General features: G+C 39.3%; 2 protein-coding genes across 2 annotated transcripts in view; one reads left to right on the forward strand and one right to left on the reverse strand.

Annotated features, from left to right (window-relative positions):
- LOC306839903 (ribosome biogenesis protein bop1-B-like) overlaps window positions 1–372 on the reverse strand; it is a gene marked incomplete at its 3' end in the record, with an annotated part of 8,195 nt that extends 7,823 nt beyond the window's left edge. The window contains exon 1 of the mRNA XM_079368849.1: window positions 190–372. Coding sequence (XP_079224975.1) covers window positions 190–316 — 127 coding nt within the window. The 5' untranslated portion in view covers window positions 317–372. The remainder of the gene's footprint in view (window positions 1–189) is intronic.
- A 10,178-nt stretch (window positions 373–10,550) lies between these two features.
- Window positions 10,551–27,628, forward strand: part of hsf1 (heat shock transcription factor 1) — a gene marked incomplete at its 3' end in the record, with an annotated part of 38,758 nt that continues 21,680 nt past the window's right edge. Inside the window, exons 1-7 of the mRNA XM_079368852.1 lie at window positions 10,551–10,934; window positions 21,464–21,572; window positions 21,831–21,967; window positions 24,546–24,670; window positions 24,948–25,023; window positions 25,775–25,836; window positions 26,314–26,392. Coding sequence (XP_079224978.1) covers window positions 10,815–10,934; window positions 21,464–21,572; window positions 21,831–21,967; window positions 24,546–24,670; window positions 24,948–25,023; window positions 25,775–25,836; window positions 26,314–26,392 — 708 coding nt within the window. The 5' untranslated portion in view covers window positions 10,551–10,814. The remainder of the gene's footprint in view (window positions 10,935–21,463; window positions 21,573–21,830; window positions 21,968–24,545; window positions 24,671–24,947; window positions 25,024–25,774; window positions 25,837–26,313; window positions 26,393–27,628) is intronic.

The raw sequence follows: 27,628 nt of genomic DNA on the forward strand, positions 1-27,628 counted from the left end.
ACCTGTCTGCTCACGTGAACGGTCACCTGTGGGAGCGTGCACACTCGGTACAACTCGGCCTAGTCTCCGGTTCGGCCCTCCGAAGTTCTTCTTCGCATGTTTAAATCTCCTCTTAGTCCTGTTAGCATGCTAACAGCTAGCAGGTACTGGGCAGAGTGTGTGTGTGTGTGTGTGTGTGTGTGTGTCTCACCTCCTCCTCTTCCTCCTCCTTATTCCTCTTCTTCGGACTCTTTTCTTGGACTTTCTTCATCTTTTCAATCTTTTTGCTCCGCGTGTTTTCGCTGCCTCCCTCCTCCATCACAGCACGTGGGATCATGCGCAGTCCGTCCCACGTCTGTGACGTCACAGCCTGAATGATTTCTACTGGCGCCCACTGGTGGTCAAACCATAGAGAAAACCCTTTGGTGACGTCACATCCTGTTGTTCTTGTTTTTTGCCAACAATTGCACATTTTACAATAATCTCAGGATACAAATATCAATGTGCAAACTTCCAAATTACAGATGTTTAAACATAAAAAGAAAAATAAACCAATCATAAAATCCACATCAGTTCAAATTTCAGGTTTGATGGGTTGATGGCTTCCTAACTCTAAAAGTCTAAATGTGGATTTTAAATGTGTTTGTGTTTAGACTGAAATAAGGTCTGTGGTTAACACAAGATGAAGAGATGTTGATGTTTGTGTTTATGTAAACTTTAAACGGCGGTTGCTAACGAGTAGCTAACTGAAACTACAGTGGTTGCTAACGAGTAGCTAACTGAAACTACAGTGGTTGTCATGGAGACGTTAAACGTCATCACGCCGGGAACTCTCTCCCTAATCCTCCTTACAGCCTCTAGTCATGTTTTTCAGTGCTCTTGTAAATATTAGCTTAATAAACAACTTATTAAGCTAACGTTTAGCTAGCTTGTCAACCCGCTGATTAGATCGATGAAGCATAACGGTCGTGACGTCATCATAAACCGACCGCGGTGTATTTCGTAGACCGTCCGTCTTAGCCCCGCCCACCAGATATTATTTTGTTCCCCAAAACTTTATTAAACATTTCTTTTAGTACAAACGTAGAAAACAAGTACATGAAATTACAACATTAATATGAAACATTTTACAATTGTCAATATTTAGCTTCATTTCAAAATAGAGAAATTTAAATGACAGTTTTAAAGAAATAATAAATGAAGTGAGAAGAAAAAAGAAAAAATTAAGGAGAAATAAATAGTGAATGAAATATACATATAATAAATATAATATGTTAGTTGTCCAATTCTTTGGGAAAGTTTTTCATCATATATCATCTTTGCTTTATTTCCATGAATTAGTTTTAAGGACTTGTGATTCAGTTTGAAATCATTCAGAAAGGAGACAAAATTGACTTTAAAAAACTATTTTTGTGTATCAAGAATTTGGCCAGACTCAGAATCAGATTAAGACAAAGTTCGTGGTTTCTATGTTTTTTTTTGCAAAATGAACAGATGTTATCTTCAATGTTGAAGCGTAAGCTAAATAATTCTTTAGAGGAGTAAATGTCATTCATGATTTTAAGATGTATTTCTTTAGTTTTAGGGGGTAAACGTAGTTTGAGATATAAAGATCTTAGTTTGCCGACAGAACCTTCATCAAATTTATTCAAGATGTTATTTTTGTTTTGACTCGTCTGTGAAAGATTTTCTTATAAAGGAATTATGACACTTTTGATCCCATATTAAGACTGGTATTATTATTATAAGACTCGGTTGAATAGTCTGATCATTATATTTTTCATCAGGAAGACAAATTCTTGAAGAAGTGCTTTTTGTAGTTTATTAAAATCAACTTTCATTGGGTTGAAGTTATGTTTAGTGCAGAATTGATCATAGTTTAATAAGTGATCATTGTCATCCATCAAGTCAACCAAGGACCAGACACCTCTTCTAAACCAATCTTCAAAAAACAAAGATTTCTTTCTGTATAGTCTATATCTATTATTCCACAGTACAGTTATGGACATATAACATTTTCCAATACAATAATATTTGTTTATGGAAATCTGATAAAGAAATAGGAAGTTTGTTGATGTCAAAGTGACAAGAAGAAATTTCAGCCCTCCGATTTGACTGAATCAATGATTTGGGATCCAGAACCAGAAGGAGTTGCTGTGTTGGATCCTTTTATCCAGTTTATCAGAATCAATAACTTTCATTCTCCATCCCTAAAGCCTTTAACCATATGACTTTTCTTCATATAGTTTGTTCCTCCAAATGAAATTCATATTGATCTGGTTAATTGATGTAATTAATGGTAAATGGTATTGCGCTTTTCTAGTCTTCCGACTACTCAAAGCGCTTTTACACCACAGAGCACACCTACCCATTCACACCCATTCACACCCATTCACACCCATTCACACCTACCCATTCACACTGATGGGCTGGATATGTGGCCCATCCAGTATCTATACATTCATGCCACATTCATACGCCCCAGACGCAGCAGGGGGAGCAATTTGGGGTTAAGTGCCCAAGGACACATCGGACATGTTGCTCGCAGGAGATGGGGATCGAACCCTCAACCTTCCGATTGAGGGGCCGCCCAATGTGTTTGGGATAGCAGTAGAGTAAGTTGGGTAAATAAATCTGGACTAACTGAGTTCTCTTTGGAGCCATGAACTTAACTTTGCTTTACATCAGTTTGTTTTCTACATTCAATCATTCACTTAGTTTTTGGTCTTTTTTTGAAAGGTGAATTCACAAATATTTGATTTCTGACTTGATTGGAAAGTTACAAATATCTTGGAGTGTTGTTTCATGTATTGGTTTAAAGTTAACCCAGAAGCTTTGGAGAATTGTTTTATCTTTTCAATAGCTAGTGGAATTTGATGCCTATCTTTTAGACAAATGGTAGTATCATCTGCTAATTGGCTGATAATAATATCTGTACCCAATACATTTAACTTTTTAATGTCACTACAATATTTGATGTGAATTGCAAACATTTCAGTAGCTAATATAAATAAATATGGTGAACTTGGGCAGCCTTGAGGGACTCCTACCTGAACCTTAAAGCTAGGTGTCTTTAGCTAATACGACACAGCTGCTGATATCCTGATATAAACCTTTAATAAGATTTCTACATGTGGATTCAAAGCCCAAATGTTCAAGATAAAAGAGTGTTCTATCAAAGGCCTTGTAAAAGGAATAAAAGAAATCTGTCATCTTTAATAAGTTTCGGTATTCAATAATGTCTAACACAGCCTCATGTTTGACCTTTTAAAAAACCTGGGGTCGCCGGTGGCGCAGCGGCAGTGCGCGCGACCCCATGTATTGAGGCTCAGTCCTCGCGCGGGCGGCCCGGGTTCGCGTCCGGCCTGTGGCCCATTTCCCGCATGTCTCTCCCCACTCTCTCTCCCCCTCTCCGACTCTATCCACTGTCCTCCCTCTATCATTAAAGGCAAAAAGGCCAAAAACAAATCTTTAAAAAAAAAAAAAAAAAAAACCTGATTGTGTTTCTGAAACAAGATCTCTGTTTGTCGACGAACACTGAAGATGGAGGTTAGTAGTATGTAGTCTGGGTTAGGGTTAGGGTTAGGGTTAGGGTTAGGGTTAGTTAGGGTTAGGGGTTAGGGGTTAGGGGTTAGGGTTAGCTAACCCTTCTGAGAGTAATAGGGTTAGGGTTGGGGTTGGGGTTTGGGATCGGGTTAGGGTTAGGGGTTAGGGGTTAAGGGTTAGGGTTAGGGGTTAAGGGTTAGGGTTAGGGATAGGGGTTAGGGTCAGGGTTAGGGTCAGGGTCAGGGTTAGGGTTAGCTAACCCTTCTGAGAGTAATAGGGTTAGGGTTAGGGTTAGGGTTAGTTAGGGGTTAGGGTTAGGGGTCAGGGTTAGGGTTAGGGGTTAGGGTTAGGGGTTAGGGGTTAGGGTTAGGGGTTAGGGGTTAGGGTTAGGGGTTAGGGTTAGGGGTTAGGGGTTAGGGTTAGGGTTAGGGTTAGGGGTTAGGGGTTAGGGTTAGGGGTTAGGGTTAGGGGTTAGGGGTCAGGGTTAGGGTTAGGGGTTAGGGTTAGGGGTTAGGGTTAGGGGTTAGGGTTAGGGTTAGGGTTAGGGGTTAGGGGTTAGGGGTTAGGGGTTAGGGTTAGGGTTAGGGGTTAGGGTTAGGGTTAGTTAGGGTTAGGGTTAGGGTTAGGGTTAGGGTTAGGGTTAGGGGTTAGGGTTAGGGTTAGGGTTAGGGTTAGGGGTCAGGGTTAGGGTTAGGGGTTAGGGTTAGGGGTTAGGGGTTAGGGTTAGGGTTAGGGGTCAGGGTTAGGGTTAGGGGTTAGGGTTAGGGTTAGCTAGCCCTTCTGAGAGTAATAGGTCTCCTGTTTTCTATCAGTCTGGGGTCTTTGTTGGGCTTTGGGACTGAGACGATTATCCCTCGTCTCATCGTGGGAGGAAGTAAAACCTGATGCACTTTGACATCTTCCCAAAAGAATCTGTAAAATATATTATAATAATATAATATATGTATCTGTAAGAGCGTCTGAACCAGGAGCTTTGTTCAGAGAGAGGCGACCAATGACTGCATCAAGCTCTTCAACTGTGATTGGGCTTTCACATGTCTGTTTACACTCATCATCTATCTTTGGAATATATATATTATATTATATATATAATATATACATTTAGAAATACCTTTTAGGCTTCTTTTGAGAGTTTGGAGCTGTAAAGATGGCTGTAAAATGTAAAGATGGCTGTAAAATGTAAAGATGGCTGTAAAATGTAAAGATGGCTGTAAAATGTAAAGATGGCTGTAAAATGTAAAGATTTCGGATCATTGACCTCGATATCATCAATCATTAATTATTTTATATTATTTCTTTCTTGCCTTCTTTTTTCAAGACCACAAAAATATGCAGAGTTGTTCTCTCCCTCTTCGATCCATCCGTGATCTGATTAAAGGCCCTGATTGCAGATTCAGTATTGTTTGTTAATCAGTATTGTTTATTGCAGTTGACATTTAGATCTCTGATAATGTTCAATTCTTTTTCTTCAAATTCTTTTTTAAGTCTTTTACTGAAAGATTTAGTAAATTGACGTATTTTATATTTAAGGAACTCCCATCTCTTCACAGAGTCCAAAGTCATAATCTCATTTTTTGGCAGTAATCTGTTTTTTAGCAGACTGGAGTTAAATTTCCAGTATTTGTTCGAATGATTTCTTCCGTTACCTGATACGAAGAGAAATAATACTGTGATCAATCAGCTGAGATATCTGAACTGATTTCATAACATACGAAGTGGCTTGAAACCAGCCAATGGTCCATTCTATATTTATGTTGGTGATTTGGTCTAAACCACGAGTATTTAATCGTTCCTGGGTTAAAGTGACTTCATGCATCAATTAGATTTTGTTCATTACAAAAGTCAGTAAATGTTGTATGATGGTGGCTTGTTGAGAATCGAGGAGGATCTTTATCATAGAATCCTGAAGTTAAGATCCTCTCCTAATATAATATTATCAGATGAGTGGGATTATTTGAGATTATCTAATTAACCTTTTATTTTCTCTGCAGTTGTTGTAACCATAAATATTAAAGAGGATAAACTTCACCTCATCAAGGGTTAGGATGAGAGCGAGCCAGTCACCATACTCACCTGCCAGGTGGGATAGAACTTGTCCTTGGACAGTCTTCAGGAGGATGGCGCCCCCTGCTGACCTGGAAGAGCCATGACTGAAAGAGGCTTTATATCCCCCCTGCGTACATGCTCTTCCTCTCTGCAGGGAGTTTCTTGTAGAAATATAAAAGTAGCTTTTCCTTTTAGTTCAGTTTCTTCGACGTCTTGCATTCACAGAAATGAGATTTAAGTCGAAGCATAAAACAATAAACAAGAAGACGAAATAGAATAAGGTGAATTATGAACACAGATGTATCGATAGATAGATAGATACTTTATTGATCCCGAGGGAAATTCAGGTATCAAACAGATACTGAGGTTTTATAGCAGCAGCAGGAAACTGAACATATGAACTTTGTTATTGAAGAAAACTCACTTGTTAGTTTAAACTGGTTCACAGAAAGACTCTGAACATTTATGAAGACAAATGGAAACACAGCCTGAAGTCCATCTGTTCTTCTTTGATGAGATCTTTACAGACGGGGGGTCTTTGGTTCTTCACCAGAGTTCATCCCTGAAGAACCTTCCAGTGAACTGCACCATGATGTGACGGGTCTCTAAGTGTCCCTCAGGCCGAGACGGTGGACGAGGATAAGATTCATCTTGGAGCAATTCTTCCCATGATCTCTGCAATAACCTGACGAGTGTCTTCAGTTCCATCTCCTCTGGAACCTTCCAGGTCTGCAGCTCCGTTTGTTTTCCAGCTTTAAGCTTTTCTCTTGTTTTCTTTGCATTCAGCAGGTTGAAGTTTGGACTGAACCTCCAACTCTGTATTTTATAAACACAGATATTTATGTGTCAGGATACTGAAAATGATTGATTAGAATCTAAATGATGAAACTTTGTGAAGATCAATAAGTGAGAATATAAAACGGACTCCTCTTCATCAGACTGTCATCATCATCATCATCAGACATTCAAACAGTGTGAGGGATCAGACCTTCATCATCATCATCATCATCAGACATTCAAACAGTGTGAGGGATCAGACCTTCATCATCATCATCATCAGACATTCAAACAGTGTGAGGGATCAGACCTTCATCATCATCATCATCATCAGACATTCAAACAGTGTGAGGGATCAGACCTTCATCATCATCATCATCATCAGACATCATCATCAGACATTCAAACAGTCTGAGGGATGATGAAGATGAAGGATGTATTGATTTGATAGAAGTTGTAGAGCTTCATATTTAAAGGACTTAGTGAAAGGTGTTAGACTTCATAAAGGACTTAGTGAAAGGTGTTAGACTTCATAAAGGACTTAGTGAAAGGTGCTAGACTTCATAAAGGACTTAGTGAAAGGTGTTAGACTTCATAAAGGACTTAGTGAAAGGTGCTAGACTTCATAAAGGACTTAGTGAAAGGTGTTAGACTTCATAAAGGACTTAGTGAAAGGTGTTAGACTTCATAAAGGACTTAGTGAAAGGTGTTAGACTACATAAAGGACTTAGTGAAAGGTGTTAGACTTCATAAAGGACTTAGTGAAAGGTGTTAGACTTCATAAAGGACTTAGTGAAAGGTGTTAGACTTCATAAAGGACTTAATGAAAGGTGTTAGACTTCATAAAGGACTTAGTGAAAGGTGTTAGACTTCATAAAGGACTTAGTGAAAGGTGTTAGACTTCATAAAGGACTTAGTGAAAGGTGTTAGACTTCATAAAGGACTTAGTGAAAGGTGCTAGACTTCATAAAGGACTTAGTGAAAGGTGTTAGACTTCATAAAGGACTTAGTGAAAGGTGTTAGACTTCATAAAGGACTTAGTGAAAGGTGTTAGACTTCATAAAGGACTTAGTGAAAGGTGCTAGACTTCATAAAGGACTTAGTGAAAGGTGTTAGACTTCATAAAGGACTTAGTGAAAGGTGCTAGACTTCATAAAGGACTTAGTGAAAGGTGTTAGACTTCATAAAGGACTTAGTGAAAGGTGCTAGACTTCATAAAGGACTTAGTGAAAGGTGTTAGACTTCATAAAGGACTTAGTGAAAGGTGTTAGACTTCATAAAGGACTCAGTGAAAGGTGTTAGACTTCATAAAGGACTTAGTGAAAGGTGTTAGACTTCATAAAGGACTTAGTGAAAGGTGTTAGACTTCATAAAGGACTTAATGAAAGGTGTTAGACTTCATAAAGGACTTAGTGAAAGGTGTTAGACTTCATAAAGGACTTAGTGAAAGGTGTTAGACTTCATAAAGGACTTAGTGAAAGGTGCTAGACTTCATAAAGGACTTAGTGAAAGGTGTTAGACTTCATAAAGGACTTAGTGAAAGGTGCTAGACTTCATAAAGGACTTAGTGAAAGGTGCTAGACTTCATAAAGGACTTAGTGAAAGGTGTTAGACTTCATAAAGGACTTAGTGAAAGGTGTTAGACTTCATAAAGGACTTAATGAAAGGTGCTAGACTTCATAAAGGACTTAGTGAAAGGTGCTAGACTTCATAAAGGACTTAGTGAAAGGTGTTAGACTTCATAAAGGACTTAGTGAAAGGTGTTAGACTTCATAAAGGACTTAGTGAAAGGTGCTAGACTTCATAAAGGACTTAGTGAAAGGTGTTAGACTTCATAAAGGACTTAGTGAAAGGTGCTAGACTTCATAAAGGACTTAGTGAAAGGTGCTAGACTTCATAAAGGACTTAGTGAAAGGTGTTAGACTTCATAAAGGACTTAGTGAAAGGTGTTAGACTTCATAAAGGACTTAATGAAAGGTGTTAGACTTCATAAAGGACTTAGTGAAAGGTGTTAGGAGACTTCATAAAGGACTTAGTGAAAGGTGTTAGACTTCATAAAGGACTTAGTGAAAGGTGTTAGACTTCATAAAGGACTTAGTGAAAGGTGTTAGACTTCATAAAGGACTTAGTGAAAGGTGCTAGACTTCATAAAGGACTTAGTGAAAGGTGTTAGACTTCATAAAGGACTTAGTGAAAGGTGCTAGACTTCATAAAGGACTTAGTGAAAGGTGCTAGACTTCATAAAGGACTTAGTGAAAGGTGTTAGACTTCATAAAGGACTTAGTGAAAGGTGTTAGACTTCATAAAGGACTTAATGAAAGGTGCTAGACTTCATAAAGGACTTAGTGAAAGGTGTTAGACTTCATAAAGGACTTAATGAAAGGTGCTAGACTTCATAAAGGACTTAGTGAAAGGTGTTAGACTTCATAAAGGACTTAATGAAAGGTGTTAGACTTCATAAAGGACTTAGTGAAAGGTGTTAGACTTCATAAAGGACTTAATGAAAGGTGTTAGGAGACTTCATAAAGGACTTAGTGAAAGGTGTTAGACTTCATAAAGGACTTAGTGAAAGGTGTTAGGAGACTTCATAAAGGACTTAGTGAAAGGTGTTAGACTTCATAAAGGACTTAGTGAAAGGTGATAGGAGACTTCATAAAGGACTTAGTGAAAGGTGTTAGACTTCATAAAGGACTTAGTGAAAGGTGTTAGACTTCATAAAGGACTTAGTGAAAGGTGTTAGACTTCATAAAGGACTTAGTGAAAGGTGTTAGACTTCATAAAGGACTTAGTGAAAGGTGTTAGACTTCATAAAGGACTTAGTGAAAGGTGTTAGACTTCATAAAGGACTTAATGAAAGGTGTTAGACTTCATAAAGGACTTAGTGAAAGGTGTTAGACTTCATAAAGGACTTAATGAAAGGTGTTAGACTTCATAAAGGACTTAGTGAAAGGTGTTAGACTTCATAAAGGACTTAGTGAAAGGTGTTAGGAGACTTCATAAAGGACTTAGTGAAAGGTGTTAGGAGACTTCATAAAGGACTTAGTGAAAGGTGCTAGACTTCATAAAGGACTTAATGAAAGGTGTTAGACTTCATAAAGGACTTAGTGAAAGGTGTTAGGAGACTTCATAAAGGACTTAGTGAAAGGTGTCAGACTTCATAAAGGACTTAGTGAAAGGTGTTAGACTTCATAAAGGACTTAGTGAAAGGTGTTAGGAGACTTCATAAAGGACTTAGTGAAAGGTGCTAGACTTCATAAAGGACTTAATGAAAGGTGTTAGACTTCATAAAGGACTTAGTGAAAGGTGTTAGGAGACTTCATAAAGGACTTAGTGAAAGGTGTCAGACTTCATAAAGGACTTAGTGAAAGGTGTCAGACTTCATAAAGGACTTAGTGAAAGGTGTTAGACTTCATAAAGGACTTAATGAAAGGTGTTAGACTTCATAAAGGACTTAGTGAAAGGTGTTAGGAGACTTCATAAAGGACTTAGTGAAAGGTGTTAGACTTCATAAAGGACTTAGTGAAAGGTGTTAGACTTCATAAAGGACTTAGTGAAAGGTGTTAGACTTCATAAAGGACTTAGTGAAAGGTGTTAGACTTCATAAAGGACTTAGTGAAAGGTGTTAGACTTCATAAAGGACTTAGTGAAAGGTGTTAGACTTCATAAAGGACTTAGTGAAAGGTGTCAGACTTCATAAAGGACTTAGTGAAAGGTGTTAGACTTCATAAAGGACTTAGTGAAAGGTGTTAGACTTCATAAAGGACTTAGTGAAAGGTGTTAGACTTCATAAAGGACTTAGTGAAAGGTGTTAGACTTCATAAAGGACTTAGTGAAAGGTGTTAGACTTCATAAAGGACTTAGTGAAAGGTGTTAGACTTCATAAAGGACTTAGTGAAAGGTGTTAGACTTCATAAAGGACTTAGTGAAAGGTGTTAGGAGACTTCATAAAGGACTTAGTGAAAGGTGTTAGACTTCATAAAGGACTTAGTGAAAGGTGTTAGACTTCATAAAGGACTTAGTGAAAGGTGTTAGACTTCATAAAGGACTTAGTGAAAGGTGTTAGACTTCATAAAGGACTCAGGTGATTTCGTTGTTTCGACAATCCAACCTCATGTCAACTCGGTGACGTCATAGTAACGTGAAGAGGAAGAAGGGGACAAAGTGATGAAGAGGACATAAAGAAATAAACTGAACTTTCCGAGCTGCACATGAACGCAGCAGAACAAGCATACGTTCAACGTGCACTCTGACGTCATCATAGAGCGACATTGAGGTGTTTACGCAGTGGCTTGTTTGGGGTGTCGGTTTGTGAGTTCTGCACAGTTTGAGTTCATTAAAGAGTTCTACCTTAAGACCACTTGGACTTCACAGAGTCACGGACCAGCAGCGAACCGTCAGTGATCCGGATCAGCGTGGGTCTGGTCGTGTTAGCACCAGGCTAGCTGTTAGCTCCGAGATAATCCGGGATGGAGTCTCCCGGAGGAGGGGGGGCGGCACTCAGCTCCGGGACCGTCCCGGCCTTTCTCACCAAACTATGGACCCTGGTGGAGGATCCGGAAACGGACTCGCTGATCTGCTGGAGTCCGGTAACCCCGTTAGCTTAGCATAGAGGGCTAACCGTTAGCTTAGCATGTCTGATGCGCATCTTTATCAATCTTTATTCATAAAAGTTATGTTAATAACTAGAGGTACCTGTTTACAAAGAGCAGGTAAAGACTTGAGAATCAGATTAATAAAGTTCACCTTAACAGACCCGAGTCATGGGGGGTGGGTCTAAAACTGCAGACTCTACCTCCTGTAGTTTAGAGACTGTAGGTACCAGCAGGTCTGATAACTGCAGACTCTACCTCCTGTAGTTTAGAGACTGTAGGTACCAGCAGGTCTGATAACTGCAGACTCTACCTCCTGTAGTTTAGAGACTGTAGGTACCAGCAGGTCTGATAACTGCAGACTCTACCTCCTGTAGTTTAGAGACTGTAGGTACCAGCAGGTCTGATAACTGCAGACTCTACCTCCTGTAGTTTAGAGACTGTAGGTACCAGCAGGTCTGATAACTGCAGACTCTACCTCCTGTAGTTTAGAGACTGTAGGTACCAGCAGGTCTGATAACTGCAGACTCTACCTCCTGTAGTTTAGAGACTGTAGGTACCAGCAGGTCTGATAACTGCAGACTCTACCTCCTGTAGTTTAGAGACTGTAGGTACCAGCAGGTCTGATAACTGCAGACTCTACCTCCTGTAGTTTAGAGACTGTAGGTACCAGCAGGTCTGATAACTGCAGACTCTACCTCCTGTAGTTTAGAGACTGTAGGTACCAGCAGGTCTGATAACTGCAGACTCTACCTCCTGTAGTTTAGAGACTGTAGGTACCAGCAGGTCTGATAACTGCAGACTCTACCTCCTGTAGTTTAGAGACTGTAGGTACCAGCAGGTCTGATAACTGCAGACTCTACCTCCTGTAGTTTAGAGACTGTAGGTACCAGCAGGTCTGTAACTGCAGACTCAGGTATCAGATTTTATAGGGAGCCAATGGAGAGAAGCCAATACAGGAGTCATGTGGTCCCTTTTCCTCGTTCTAGTAAGAACACGAGCTGCAGCGTTTTGGACGAGTTGGAGGGTCTTTAGAGATTTACCACAGCACCCTGCTAAAATAGAATTACAGTAATCCAACCTGGAGGTAACAAATGCATGAACTAGTTTTTCAGCATCATTTTGTGACAGGATCTGTCTGATCTTAGAGATATTACCAAGGTGAAAATAAGCTGTCCTTGAAATGTGTTTAATGTAGGAATCAAAGGACATATCCTGATCAAACAGAACTCCTAGGTTCCTAACAGTGGTACTAGAGGCTACGCTAATACTACTAAGGGCCGTCATATCATCAGAGAAAGTCTCTCTGAGGTTCTTAGGTCCAATCACTAGAACTTCAGTCTGGTCTGAGTTGAGCAGTAAGAAGTTTCTGGTCATCCAGGTCCTGATGTCCTTGAGGCTTCTAGTTTACGAAGCTGGTTGGTGTCTTCTGGCTTCATTGCTATGTAGAGCTGAGTATCGTCTGCATAGCAATGAAAGTTCATGGAGTGTTTCCTCATAATACTACCGAGAGGAAGCATCTATAATGTAAAGAGAATCAGACCAAGCACTGATCCTTGAGGCACTCCATGGCTAACTTTGGTCTACATAGAGGACTCATCATGACCACACTGAGACCTGTCTGATAAATAGGATCTAAACCAACTTAAAGCAGTCCCTGTAACTCCAAGTCATTGTTCTAGTCCCTGTAACTCCAAGTCATTGTTCTAGTCTCTGTAACTCCAAGTCATTGTTCTAGTCCCTGTTACTCCACATCATTGTTCTAGTCCCTGTAACTCCAAGTCATTGTTCTAGTCCCTGTAACTCCAAGTCATTGTTCTAGTCCCTGTAACTCCAAGTCATTATTCTAGTCCCTGTAACTCCAAGTCATTGTTCTAGTCCCTGTAACTCCAAGTCATTGTTCTAGTCACTGTAACTCCAAGTCATTGTTCTAGTCACTGTAACTCCAAGTCATTGTTCTAGTCCCTGTAACTCCAAGTCATTGTTCTAGTCCCTGTAACTCCAAGTCATTGTTCTAGTCTCTGTAACTCCAAGTCATTGTTCTAGTCCCTGTAACTCCAAGTCATTGTTCTAGTACCTGTAATTCCAAGTCATTGTTCTAGTCCCTGTAACTCCAAGTCATTGTTCTAGTCTCTGTAACTCCAAGTCATTGTTCTAGTCCCTGTAACTCCAAGTCATTGTTCTAGTCTCTGTAACTCCAAGTCATTGTTCTAGTCCCTGTAACTCCAAGTCATTGTTCTAGTCCCTGTAACTCCAAGTCATTGTTCTAGTCTCTGTAACTCCAAGTCATTGTTCTAGTCCCTGTAACTCCAAGTCATTGTTCTAGTCTCTGTAACTCCAAGTCATTGTTCTAGTCCCTGTAACTCCAAGTCATTGTTCTAGTCCCTGTAACTCCAAGTCATTGTTCTAGTCCCTGTAACTCCAAGTCATTGTTCTAGTCCCTGTAACTCCAAGTCATTGTTCTAGTCCCTGTAACTCCAAGTCATTGTTCTAGTCCCTGTAACTCCAAGTCATTGTTCTAGTCCCTGTAACTCCAAGTCATTGTTCTAGTTCCTGTAACTCCAAGTCATTGTTCTAGTCCCTGTAACTCCAAGTCATTGTTCTAGTCTCTGTAACTCCAAGTCATTGTTCTAGTCCCGGTAACTCCAAGTCATTGTTCTAGTCCCTGTAACTCCAAGTCATTGTTCTAGTCCCTGTAACTCCAAGTCATTGTTCTAGTCCCTGTAACTCCAAGTCATTGTTCTAGTCCCTGTAACTCCAAGTCATTGTTCTAGTCCCTGTAACTCCAAGTCATTGTTCTAGTCTCTGTAACAGGATGTGATGATCGATGGTGTCAGGAGCAGCAGTCAGACCTAACAGGACGAGCACAGATAGAAGTCCCCTGTCTGAGACTAACAGAAGATCATGTGTTACTCTAACTAGTCTAGTTCTATGCTAAACTCTAAATCCAGACTGGAACTCCTCTAACAGGCTGTTGTCATGGAGACAGTCACACAGCTGATTAGCTACCACTCTCTCTAAGATCTTAGAGATTAAAGGAAGGTTAGATATAGGTCTATAGTTAGCTAGAGTTCCTGAATCAAGAGTAGGCTTTTTAAGGAGCGGTTTAATTACAGCTACTTTAAATGACTGGGGTACATAACCTGCTGCTAAAGATATATTGATCATATCTAGTATGGAGCTGCTAACTAGAGGAAAGACTTCCTTAAACAGCTTGGTTGGGATTGGATCTAAAAGACAGGTTGACGGTTTAGACGCAGAAATAATCGAGTTTAGTTCTGAGAGGTTAATTGGAGAAAAACAGTCGAGTTTAATATCAGAATTTGGAGCCGTTTCTGCTGTATCTGAATTATAGGAGGAATCTGCACTAAGTAAAGGTAGTAAGTTGGGTTAACCCTAAAAAAGCTGCTGAAATCATTACTGCTAAGGGCTAAAGGAATAGATGAATGAACTATGACTCTCTGTCAGCCTGGCTACAGTGCTGAAGAGGTATCTAGGGTTGTTTTTATTTCCTTCAATAAGAGACGAGTAATAGGCCGTGCGGGCCTGCCGTAGAGCTTTCATATATCTATTATGACTATCTGGACAAATTAAACGAGATTCTATCGTTTTGGTGGAGCGCCAAATTCTTTCACATTTACGTGACGTTAGTTTTAGAGTACGGGTTTCTAAGTTGTACCATGGAGCTGATCTCTGTCGTTTGATTGGCTTCTGTTTTAGGGGAGCGATTGAATCCAGAGTAACTCTAAGTGAATCCACCGCACTATCTACAAACTGATCTAGCTGAGAGGGACTAAAGTGATTATAGGAGTTTTCAACTAGGTTAGGGGATGGAACAGAAACAAAGGCAGCTGAAATAGCTTCCTTAAATTTAGCTACAGCATCATTTAAACTTCTAGAGAGCACTTTTTTATTAAGAGGAGTTAAGGTTGGTAAAAAGAAATCAAAAGTTATTAGGAAATGGTCTGATATCAGAGAATTTTCCAGAAAAACCGACAAACTATTAACTTCAATACCATAAGCTAAAACAAGATCCAGGGTTAAATGGATGAGTAGGTTTGTTTACACCCTGGGTGAAGCCAATAGAGTCCAATAGAGACATGAAAGCCGTGCTAAGACTGTCATTAACAACATCCACATATTGAAATCACCTACAACAATTATTCTATCACTGCTAATTATTCTATCACTGCTAAGAACTATGTGTGATAGAAATTCTGAATATGGGCCAGGAGGGCGGTAAACTATAACAACTAGAACTGGCTGAAAAGTTCTAGAGACTGGATGTGAAAGACTGAGTGCAAGACTTTCAAAAGAGGTATAATTCAGCTTTGGTCGAGTCGATTGATTATAAGAGCAGAATTAAAAATAGCTGCTACTCCACCACCTCCACCAGTGTCTCGAGCTATATGAGCATTCAAATGACTGGGAGGGGTGGATTCATTTAAACTAACATATTCATCCTGAGAAAGCAGGTTTCAGTTAAACAAAGTAGATCAATATGATTCTCTGATATTAGCTCATTTACCAGGAGAGATTTAGATGGGGGTGATGGGGGTGATGGTGGTGCAGTGGCGGTGTGCGAGCTCCCATGCATCGACCCTACAGTCCCCACGCGAGCGGCCACGGCTCACGTCCGGCCTGTGGCTCCCCTCCCTGTCGTTCCCCATCTCTCTCCCTGATATCCGCCTCTGTCCACTGTCCTTCCTCTCTAATAAAGGCAAAAATGCCAAAAATAATTTTAAAAAAGAGAAGAGAGATTTAGATGCCAGGGATCAAATGTTTAATAGGCTGCATTTAATTGTCAGATTTGTTAGCAAAATCGTATTCGCAGTTTTAATTCTGATTACATTTTTTTGATTTACACCTTTTTGGAGGTTTTCAAGTTTGGATTGCTTAAATAACAACAGGTCTGGGGTCTCATTTATAAACATTGTGTATGCACAAAATGGGGCCTGAGACGTGCATACACCCTTTCCCACGCAAAGTTTGTGATCTATAGCAACAAACTTGACAGTAAAATGTGCGCACATTAAAGGAAACTCTGACCCATGCGTACGTTTTGGAGGTATGTGGAATTGGCGACACACACGGTGAAGTGGTGAATTGAAGCCTGCAGAATGTATCGATGTCTCTTACACATTTAGTTTAACTAAATATCAAATTTACTGACAGATCTTCGTCATTATAATCATTAATGCTGGTCCCGAAAAGACCTCATAGGACCGGACTGTGCTCTGATGAAATCATTGATGAATCAGATTTAAACTAACATAAAAACCATAGAGCCACCAGTTAACATGCATATCTTTAAACATGGAGTATTCGTCATCAAGTCTGATTTGTTTTGTTTGAATAAAGATGACTGAGCTGAAGACGCACAGACACACAGCAGGGGATTTACACATTTTTACTTCTTGTTACTCTGCACTTCTTCATCACCTGCACCTGTATTTATTGTGTAAATAAATCCACGCCATTTCCGGGTTTTTGGCGCACACACATTTTTAGTATGGATTCTACAAACTCTTCTATGAATAAATGAGACCCCTGGGCCGGGAAACAGACACAGTATCTACAGTATAAGTAGAGATACAGTTACATGTAGAGTTACAGTCATGTAGAGTTACAGTTATAAGTAGAGTTACAGTCATGTAGAGTTACAGTTATCAGTAGAGTTACAGTTATATGTAGAGTTACAGTTACAAGTAGAGTTACAGTTATATGTAGAGTTACAGTTATATGTAGAGTTAGTTATATGTAGAGTTGCAGTTATCAGTAGAGTTACAGTTACATGTAGAGTTACAGTTACAAGTAGAGTTACAGTTATATGTAGAATTACAGTTACAAGTAGAGTTACAGTTACAAGTAGAGTTACAGTTACAAGTAGAGTTACAGTTATATGTAGAATTACAGTTACAAGTAGAGTTACAGTTACATGTAGAGTTACAGTCATGTAGAGTTACAGTTATATGTAGAGTTACAGTTACAAGTAGAGTTACAGTTACAAGTAGAGTTACAGTTATATGTAGAATTACAGTTATATGTAGAGTTACAGTTATATGTAGAATTACAGTTATATGTAGAGTTACAGTTATATGTAGAATTACAGTTACAAGTAGCGTTACAGTTATATGTAGAATTACAGTTACAAGTAGCGTTACAGTTATATGTAGAGTTACAGTTATATGTAGAATTACAGTTACAAGTAGAGTTACAGTTATATGTAGAATTACAGTTACAAGTAGAGTTACAGTTATATGTAGAGTTACAGTTACAAGTAGAGTTACAGTTACAAGTTGAGTTACAGTTATATGTAGAATTACAGTTACAAGTAGAGTTACAGTTACAAGTAGAGATACAGTTACATGTAGAGTTACAGTTACAAGTAGAGTTACAGTTATATGTAGAATTACAGTTACAAGTAGAGTTACAGTTACAAGTAGAGTTACAGTTACAAGTAGAGTTACAGTTATATGTAGAATTACAGTTACAAGTAGAGTTACAGTTACATGTAGAGTTACAGTCATGTAGAGTTACAGTTATATGTAGAGTTACAGTTACAAGTAGAGTTACAGTTACAAGTAGAGTTACAGTTATATGTAGAATTACAGTTATATGTAGAGTTACAGTTATATGTAGAATTACAGTTATATGTAGAGTTACAGTTATATGTAGAATTACAGTTACAAGTAGCGTTACAGTTATATGTAGAATTACAGTTACAAGTAGCGTTACAGTTATATGTAGAGTTACAGTTATATGTAGAATTACAGTTACAAGTAGAGTTACAGTTATATGTAGAATTACAGTTACAAGTAGAGTTACAGTTATATGTAGAGTTACAGTTACAAGTAGAGTTACAGTTACAAGTTGAGTTACAGTTATATGTAGAATTACAGTTACAAGTAGAGTTACAGTTACAAGTAGAGATACAGTTACAAGTAGAGATACAGTTACAAGTAGAGTTACAGTTATATGTAGAGTTACAGTTATATGTAGAATTACAGTTACAAGTAAAGTTACAGTTATATGTAGAGTTACAGTTACAAGTAGAGTTACAGTTATATGTAGAATTACAGTTACAAGTAGAGTTACAGTTACAAGTAGAGTTACAGTTATATGTAGAGTTACAGTTATATGTAGAGTTACAGTTACAAGTAGAGTTACAGTTACAAGTAGAGTTACAGTTACAAGTAGCGTTACAGTTATATGTAGAGTTACAGTTATATGTAGAATTACAGTTACAAGTAGAGTTACAGTTATATGTAGAGTTACAGTTACAAGTAGAGTTACAGTTATATGTAGAATTACAGTTACAAGTAGAGATACAGTTACATGTAGAGTTACAGTTATATGTAGAGTTACAGTTATATGTAGAGTTACAGTTACAAGTAGAGTTACAGTTACAAGTAGCGTTACAGTTATATGTAGAGTTACAGTTATATGTAGAATTACAGTTACAAGTAGAGTTACAGTTATATGTAGAGTTACAGTTACAAGTAGAGTTACAGTTATATGTAGAATTACAGTTACAAGTAGAGATACAGTTACATGTAGAGTTACAGTTATATGTAGAATTACAGTTACAAGTAGAGTTACAGTTATATGTAGAGTTACAGTTACAAGTAGACTTACAGTTATATGTAGAATTACAGTTACAAGTAGAGTTACAGTTACAAGTAGAGTTACAGTTATATGTAGAATTACAGTTACAAGTAGAGTTACAGTTATATGTAGAGTTACAGTTATATGTAGAGTTACAGTTACAAGTAGAGGTACAGTTACAAGTAGAGTTACAGTTATATGTAGAGTTACAGTTATATGTAGAGTTACAGTTACAAGTAGAGTTACAGTTACAAGTAGAGTTACAGTTATATGTAGAGTTACAGTTACAAGTAGAGTTACAGTTACAAGTAGAGTACAGTTATATGTAGAGTTACAGTTACAAGTAGAGTTACAGTTATATGTAGAGTTACAGTTACAAGTAGAGTTACAGTTATATGTTGAGTTACAGTTACATGTAGAGATACAGTTATATGTAGAGATACAGTTATATGTTGAGTTACAGTTATATGTTGAGTTACAGTTATATGTTGAGTTACAGTTATATGTAGAGATACAGTTACATGTAGAGATACAGTTACATGTAGAGTTAGTTATATGTAGAGTTACAGTTACAAGTAGAGTTACAGTTATATGTAGAGTTACAGTTACAAGTAGAGTTACAGTTATATGTAGAGTTACAGTTACAAGTAGAGTTACAGTTACAAGTAGAGTTACAGTTATATGTAGAGTTACAGTTACAAGTACAGTTACAGTTATATGTAGAGTTACAGTTACAAGTAGAGTTACATGTAGAGATTCAGTTACAAGTAGAGTTACAGTTACAAGTAGAGTTACAGTTATATGTAGAGTTACAGTTACAAGTAGAGTTACAGTTACAAGTAGAGTTACAGTTACAAGTAGAGTTACAGTTACAAGTAGAGATACAGTTACAAGTAGAGTTACAGTTATATGTAGAGTTAAAGTTACAAGTAGAGTTACAGTTATATGTAGAATTACAGTTACAAGTAGAGTTACAGTTACAAGTATAGTTACAGTTATATGTGGAGTTACAGTTATATGTAGAGTTACAGTTACAAGTAGAGTTACAGTTATATGTAGAGTTACAGTTATAAGTAGAGTTACAGTTACATGTAGAGATACAGTTACAAGTAGAGTTACAGTTACAAGTAGAGTTACAGTTATATGTAGAATTACAGTTACAAGTAGAGTTACAGTTATATGTAGAGTTACAGTTATATGTAGAGTTACAGTTACAAGTAGAGGTACAGTTACAAATAGAGTACAGTTATATGTAGAGTTACAGTTACAAGTAGAGTTACAGTTATATGTAGAGTTACAGTTACAAGTAGAGTTACAGATATATGTTGAGTTACAGTTACATGTAGAGATACAGTTATATGTAGAGATACAGTTATATGTTGAGTTACAGTTATATGTTGAGTTACAGTTATATGTAGAGTTGCAGTTATATGTAGAGTTACAGTTATATGTAGAGTTACAGTTACAAGTAGAGGTACAGTTACAAGTAGAGTTACAGTTATATGTAGAGTTACAGTTATATGTAGAGTTACAGTTACAAGTAGAGTTACAGTTACAAGTAGAGTTACAGTTATATGTAGAGTTACAGTTATATGTAGAATTACAGTTATATGTAGAGTTACAGTTACAAGTAGAGTTACAGTTACAACTAGAGTTACAGTTACAAGTAGAGTTACAGTTACAAGTAGAGTTACAGTTACAAGTAGAGTTACAGTTATATGTAGAGTTACAGTTACAAGTAGAGTTACAGTTACAAGTAGAGTACAGTTATATGTAGAGTTACAGTTACAAGTAGAGTTACAGTTATATGTAGAGTTACAGTTACAAGTAGAGTTACAGTTATATGTTGAGTTACAGTTACATGTAGAGATACAGTTATATGTAGAGATACAGTTATATGTTGAGTTACAGTTACAAGTAGAGTTACAGTTATATGTAGAATTACAGTTACAAGTAGAGTTACAGTTACAAGTATAGTTACAGTTATATGTAGAGTTACAGTTATATGTAGAGTTACAGTTACAAGTAGAGTTACAGTTATATGTAGAGTTACAGTTATAAGTAGAGTTACAGTTACATGTAGAGATACAGTTACATGTAGAGTTACAGTTATATGTAGAGTTACAGTTATAAGTAGAGTTTCAGTTATAAGTAGAGTTACAGTACTAAGTAGAGTTACAGTTCTAAGTAGAGTTACAGTTACAAGTAGAGTTACAGTTACAAGTAGACTTACAGTTCTAAGTAGAGTTACAGTTATAAGTAGAGTTACAGTTACAAGTAGAGTTACAGTTATATGTAGACTTACAGTTACAAGTAGAGTTACAGTTACAAGTAGAGTTACAGTTATATGTAGAGTTACAGTTACAAGTAGAGTTACAGTTATATGTAGAGTTACAGTTACAAGTAGAGTTACAGTTACAAGTAGAGTTACAGTTACAAGTAGAGTTACAGTTATATGTAGAGTTACAGTTATAAGTAGAGTTACAGTTATAAGTAGAGTTACAGTTACAAGTAGAATTACAGTTACAAGTAGAGTTACAGTTCTAAGTAGAGTTACAGTTATATGTAGAGTTACAGTTACATGTAGAATTACAGTTATATGTAGAGTTACAGTCATAAGTAGAGCTCTGCCTCCTGGTCATAATTAAAGTAACTTATTATTGAAAATCAAATTATAATTAAGGTGACTTAACTCTTTAAACAGCTGCTGTCCTCTCTGAAAATATGATTTATATAATCACTTTTCAAAGTCTTTTATTTTGATACCAATATTTCAAATATTTCAAAATAAAATGCACGTTAGACTAAAAGGTTTGTGTGTGTCTGTGTGTTTGTCTATGTGTGTGTGTATGTATGTCTGTGTGTCTGTTTATCTGTCTGTCTGTCTATGTGTGTGTGTGTGTGTGTGTCTGTCTCAGAGTGGGTCCAGTTTCCACGTGTTCGATCAGGGTCGATTCTCCAAAGAAGTTCTACCAAAGTTCTTCAAACACAACAACATGGCGAGCTTCATCCGACAGCTGAACATGTGTGAGTGTACTACCTGTGACATCATCATTGCTGACATCATCATTGCTGACATCGTCAGTGCTGTGTGTGTGTGTGTGTGTGTGTGTGTGTGTGTGTGTGTGTGTGTGTGTGTGTGTGTGTGTGTGTGTGTGTGTGTGTGTGTGTGTGTGTGTGTGTGTGTGTGTGTGTGTGTGTGTGTGTGTGTGTGTGTGTGTGTGTGTGTGTGTGTGTGTGTGTGTGTGTGTGTACACGTGTGTGTGTGTGTGTGTGTGTACACAGACGGGTTCCGTAAGGTGGTTCACATCGAGCAGGGCGGTTTGGTGAAACCTGAGAGAGATGACACCGAGTTTCAACATCCATTCTTCATCAGAGGTCATGAACACCTGCTGGAGAACATCAAACGCAAAGTCACCACCGTACGTCACACCTGTACACTCTACTATACACCTGTACACTCCTGTATACACCTGTACACTTCACTATACACCTGTACACTCCACTATACACCTGTACACTCTACTATACACCTGTACACTCTACTATACACCTGTACACTCTACTATACACCTGTACACTCTACTATACACCTGTACACTCTACTATACACCTGTACACTCCTGTATACACCTGTACACTTCACTATACACCTGTACACTCCACTATACACCTGTACACTCTACTATACACCTGTACACTTCACTATACACCTGTACACTCTACTATACACCTGTACACTTCACTATACACCTGTACACTCTACTATACACCTGTACACTCTACTATACACCTGTACACTCTACTATACACCTGTACACTTCACTATACACCTGTACACTCTACTATACACCTGTACACTCTACTATACACCTGTACACTCTACTATACACCTGTACACTCTACTATACACCTGTACACTCTACTATACACCTGTACACTCCACTATACACCTGTACACTCTACTATACACCTGTACACTTCACTATACACCTGTACACTCTACTATACACCTGTACACTCTACTATACACCTGTACACTCTACTATACACCTGTACACTTCACTATACACCTGCACACTCCACTATACACCTGTACACTCCTGTATACACCTGTACACTCTACTATACACCTGTACACTTCACTATACACCTGTACACTCTACTATACACCTGTACACTCTACTATACACCTGTACACTCCACTATACACCTGTACACTCCACTATACACCTGTACACTCTACTATACACCTGTACACTCTACTATACACCTGTACACTCTACTATACACCTGTACACTTCACTATACACCTGTACACTCTACTATACACCTGTACACTCTACTATACACCTGTACACTCTACTATACACCTGTACACTCTACTATACACCTGTTCACACCTGTACACTCTACTATACACCTGTACACTCCACTATACACCTGCACACTCCACTATACACCTGTACACTCTACTATACACCTGTACACTCTACTATACACCTGTACACTCTACTATACACCTGTACACTCTACTATACACCTGTACACTCCTGTATACACCTGTACACTCTACTATACACCTGTACACTCCACTATACACCTGTACACTCCACTATACACCTGTACACTCCACTATACACCTGTACACTCTACTATACACCTGCACACTCCACTATACACCTGTACACTCTACTATACACCTGTACACTCTACTATACACCTGTACACTCTACTATACACCTGTACACTCTACTATACACCTGTACACTCCTGTATACACCTGTACACTCTACTATACACCTGTACACTCCACTATACACCTGTACACTCCACTATACACCTGTACACTCCACTATACACCTGTACACTCTACTATACACCTGTACACTCCTGTATACACCTGTACACTCCACTATACACCTGCACACTCCACTATACACCTGTACACTCCTGTATACACCTGTACACTCCACTATACACCTGCACACTCCACTATACACCTGTACACTCTACTATACACCTGTACACTCTACTATACACCTGTACACTCTACTATACACCTGTACACTCTACTATACACCTGTACACTCCACTATACACCTGCACACTCTACTATACACCTGTACACTCTACTATACACCTGTACACTCTACTATACACCTGTACACTCTACTATACACCTGTACACTCCACTATACACCTGTACACTCCACTATACACCTGTACACTCTACTATACACCTGTACACTCCTGTATACACCTGTACACTCCTGTATACACCTGCACACTCCACTATACACCTGTACACTCCTGTATACACCTGTACACACCTGTTCACACCTGTACACTCTACTATACACCTGTACACTCCTGTATACACCTGCACACTCCACTATACACCTGTACACTCCTGTATACACCTGTACACTCCACTATACACCTGTACACTCCTGTATACACCTGTACACTCCACTATACACCTGCACACTCCACTATACACCTGTACACTCCACTATACACCTGCACACTCCTGTATACACCTGTACACTCCACTATACACCTGCACACTCCACTATACACCTGTACACTCCACTATACACCTGTACACTCTACTATACACCTGTACACTCTACTATACACCTGTACACTCCTGTATACACCTGTACACACCTGTTCACACCTGTATACAAAAAAAGGGCACCGATGCTTTTTTCAGTGGAGTTGTTTTAACTTTTCTGAAAGCGCTGTGTGACGTCAAGCGTCTTTCTGACAGCCGACCAATAAGGTTGAGTTGCGTAGGTGCGTGTGTACCTGCCTGGCAGAGATAAAGCGTACCTGGTATATCAGTTGTTGTTATCTGAAAACAAACACACAGGTTTGATAATGTTGCATCAGTGTTTGATTCTGTAACGTCATGATGACGGTCTCATGCTGCACCTGTACTCAGCTGTGGCTTTGGTCTCCATGGTAACATAATGTCTTCTGTGATTGGTCCAGGTGTCGTCTGTGCGTCAGGAGGAGGTGAAGGTGTCAGCACACGAGGTGAACAAGATCCTGACGGACGTGCAGGTGATGAAGGGAAGACAGGAAACCATCGACTCCAGGATCATCGCCATGAGACAGTAAGAAAGCGTGTGTGTGTGTGTGTGTGTGTGTGTGTGTGTGTGTGTGTGTGTGTGTGTGTGTGTGTGTGTGTGTGTGTGTGTGTGTGTGTGTGTGTGTGTGTGTGTGTGTGTGTGTGTGTGTGTGTGTGTGTGTGTGTGTGTGTGTGTGTGTGTGTGTGTGTGTGTGTGTGTGTGTGTGTGTGTGTGTGTGTGTGTGTTCACCATCTGATGTGTTTGTTCATAATGTTGTCTGTTTGTTGCTAAACGTGTGTGTGTGTGTGTTTTTGTGTGTCAGTGAGAACGAGGCTTTGTGGAGAGAAGTCGCCAGCCTAAGACAGAAACACACTCAGCAGCAGAAAGTCGTCAACAAGGTAATCACACATCCATTCTGACAGCTCGATGTGCTTTAGAGATGTTCATCATTAAAAGATGGTTCACATCAATACTTTAGAAAAGGAATCGCAATAACAGCGTCTGAAATCAACACCAGCCAAGCGTCAAATGAGGGTAGATTTTCACCTGTACACTCAATAATAATTTATTATTCTCTGATGGATTTTAGTTTTTAGTCTGTCATGTTAATACAGGGGGAACTACCTATTTAATAAATAAAGGCAAGCAAATATATATTTTAAATTTCTCAATTTCCTGCTCTGATAAAATGATTGTACCTGTGACTTCAGTCTGTGATAGATTCAACAGAACATAATGCTTCCTCATTTAAATCGGGTTAGGGTTAGTAACAGATGTGTAGGCGACACAAACACACTTTTTATTTCAGCCATTAAAACATGTTTGGCCTGTATTTTTTCCATCTACCTGCCGCCTTGACCAGTGAATCAAAAATTTGGGACCCTGCCAGTAATATGGTGAGCGTCAGCAGCTGCAGAGGTGGTTGGTTGTAACAAGCAGGTGTTACCATGGTAACTGCAAAGAAGCAGGTTTGTGGCCCTGCTCACCCAAACTAGTGCAAGAGCTAAAGAGATTACAAGGTGCAGAGTTGTTTTCATTAAAAATGAAAGGAACCCAGAATCTTGAATCGTATTGTGAGTTGAGTGAATCTCTAATATGAACACATTCTGACACCTTTAGATCTATCTCTCTCTCTCTCTCTCTCTACAGTTGATACAGTTCCTGGTGTCTCTCGTCCAGTCCAACAGGATTTTGGGAGTGAAGAGGAAAATGTAAGTAAACACAAATGTCACACCTGAGAACATACCATAAACATCACACCTGAGAACATACCATAAACATCACACCTGAGAACAGACCATAAACATCACACCTGAGAACATACCATAAACATCACACCTGAGAACAGACCATAAACATCACACCTGAGAACAGACCATAAACATCACACCTGAGAACAGACCATAAACATCACACCTGAGAACATACCATAAACATCACACCTGAGAACAGACCATAAACATCACACCTGAGAACAGACCATAAACATCACACCTGAGAACAGACCATAAACATCACACCTGAGAACAGACCATAAACATCACACCTGAGAACAGACCATAAACATCACACCTGAGAACAGACCATAAACATCACACCTGAGAACAGATACTAAATATCATTGATTCTACATGACTACAAAGGTCTTAAAATACAGCATCAATAACCACACTGTGTTTATTGTGCAGGCCCCTGATGCTGAATGATTCTGGCTCCGCCCACTCCATGCCTAAATACAGCCGGCCCTTGTCATTGGAGCACATGCAGGTAAGCTGTCAATGACTCGCCTGTTTAATCTTGATGTGTGGTTGATCATTATATTTCATATGGCTGTAAATCTTAAGAGGGCCTCACGATTCCTATTCAGGATTCAAGTCTCGTGGTCGTTCAGCGGTCTGAACCCTCGTGGTCGTTCAGTAGTCTGAACCCTCGTGGTCGTTCAGCGGTCTGAACCCTCGTAGACGTTCAGTAGTCTGAACCCTCGTGGTCGTTCAGTAGTCTGAACCCTCGTAGTCGTTCAGTAGTCTGAACCCTCGTAGTCGTTCAGTAGTCTGAACCCTCGTGGTCGTTCAGCGGTCTGAACCCTCGTAGACGTTCAGTAGACTGAACCCTCGTAGTCGTTCAGTAGTCTGAACCCTCGTAGTCGTTCAGTGAGTCTGAACCCTCGTAGTCGTTCAGTGAGTCTGAACCCTCGTGGTCGTTCAGTGAGTCTGAACCCTCGTGGTCGTTCAGTAGTCTGAACCCTCGTAGACGTTCAGTAGTCTGAACCCTTGTAGTCGTTCAGTAGTCTGAACCCTCGTAGTCGTTCAGTAGTCTGAACCCTCGTAGACGTTCAGTGAGTCTGAACCCTCGTGGTCGTTCAGTGAGTCTGAACCCTCGTGGTCGTTCAGTGAGTCTGAACCCTCGTGGTCGTTCAGTGAGTCTGAACCCTCGTGGTCGTTCAGCGGTCTGAACCCTCGTGGTCGTTCAGTAGTCTGAACCCTCGTAGTCGTTCAGTAGTCTGAACCCTCGTAGTCGTTCAGTAGTCTGAACCCTCGTAGACGTTCAGTGAGTCTGAACCCTCGTGGTCGTTCAGTGAGTCTGAACCCTCGTGGTCGTTCAGTAGTCTGAACCCTCGTAGACGTTCAGTAGTCTGAACCCTCGTGGTCGTTCAGTAGTCTGAACCCTCGTAGACGTTCAGTAGTCTGAACCCTCGTAGACGTTCAGTAGACTGAACCCTCGTGGTCGTTCAGTAGTCTGAACCCTCGTGGTCGTTCAGTAGTCTGAACCCTCGTGGTCGTTCAGTAGACTGAACCCTCGTGGTCGTTCAGTAGTCTGAACCCTCGTAGACGTTCAGTAGTCTGAACCCTCGTGGTCGTTCAGTAGTCTGAACCCTCGTAGTCGTTCAGTAGTCTGAACCCTCGTGGTCGTTCAGTAGTCTGAACCCTCGTGGTCGTTCAGTAGTCTGAACCCTCGTGGTCGTTCAGCGGTCTGAACCCTCGTAGACGTTCAGTAGTCTGAACC

Source organism: Symphodus melops, assembly GCF_947650265.1.
Source record: "Symphodus melops genome assembly, chromosome: 18".
Taxonomy (NCBI): Eukaryota; Metazoa; Chordata; class Actinopteri; order Labriformes; family Labridae; genus Symphodus; species Symphodus melops.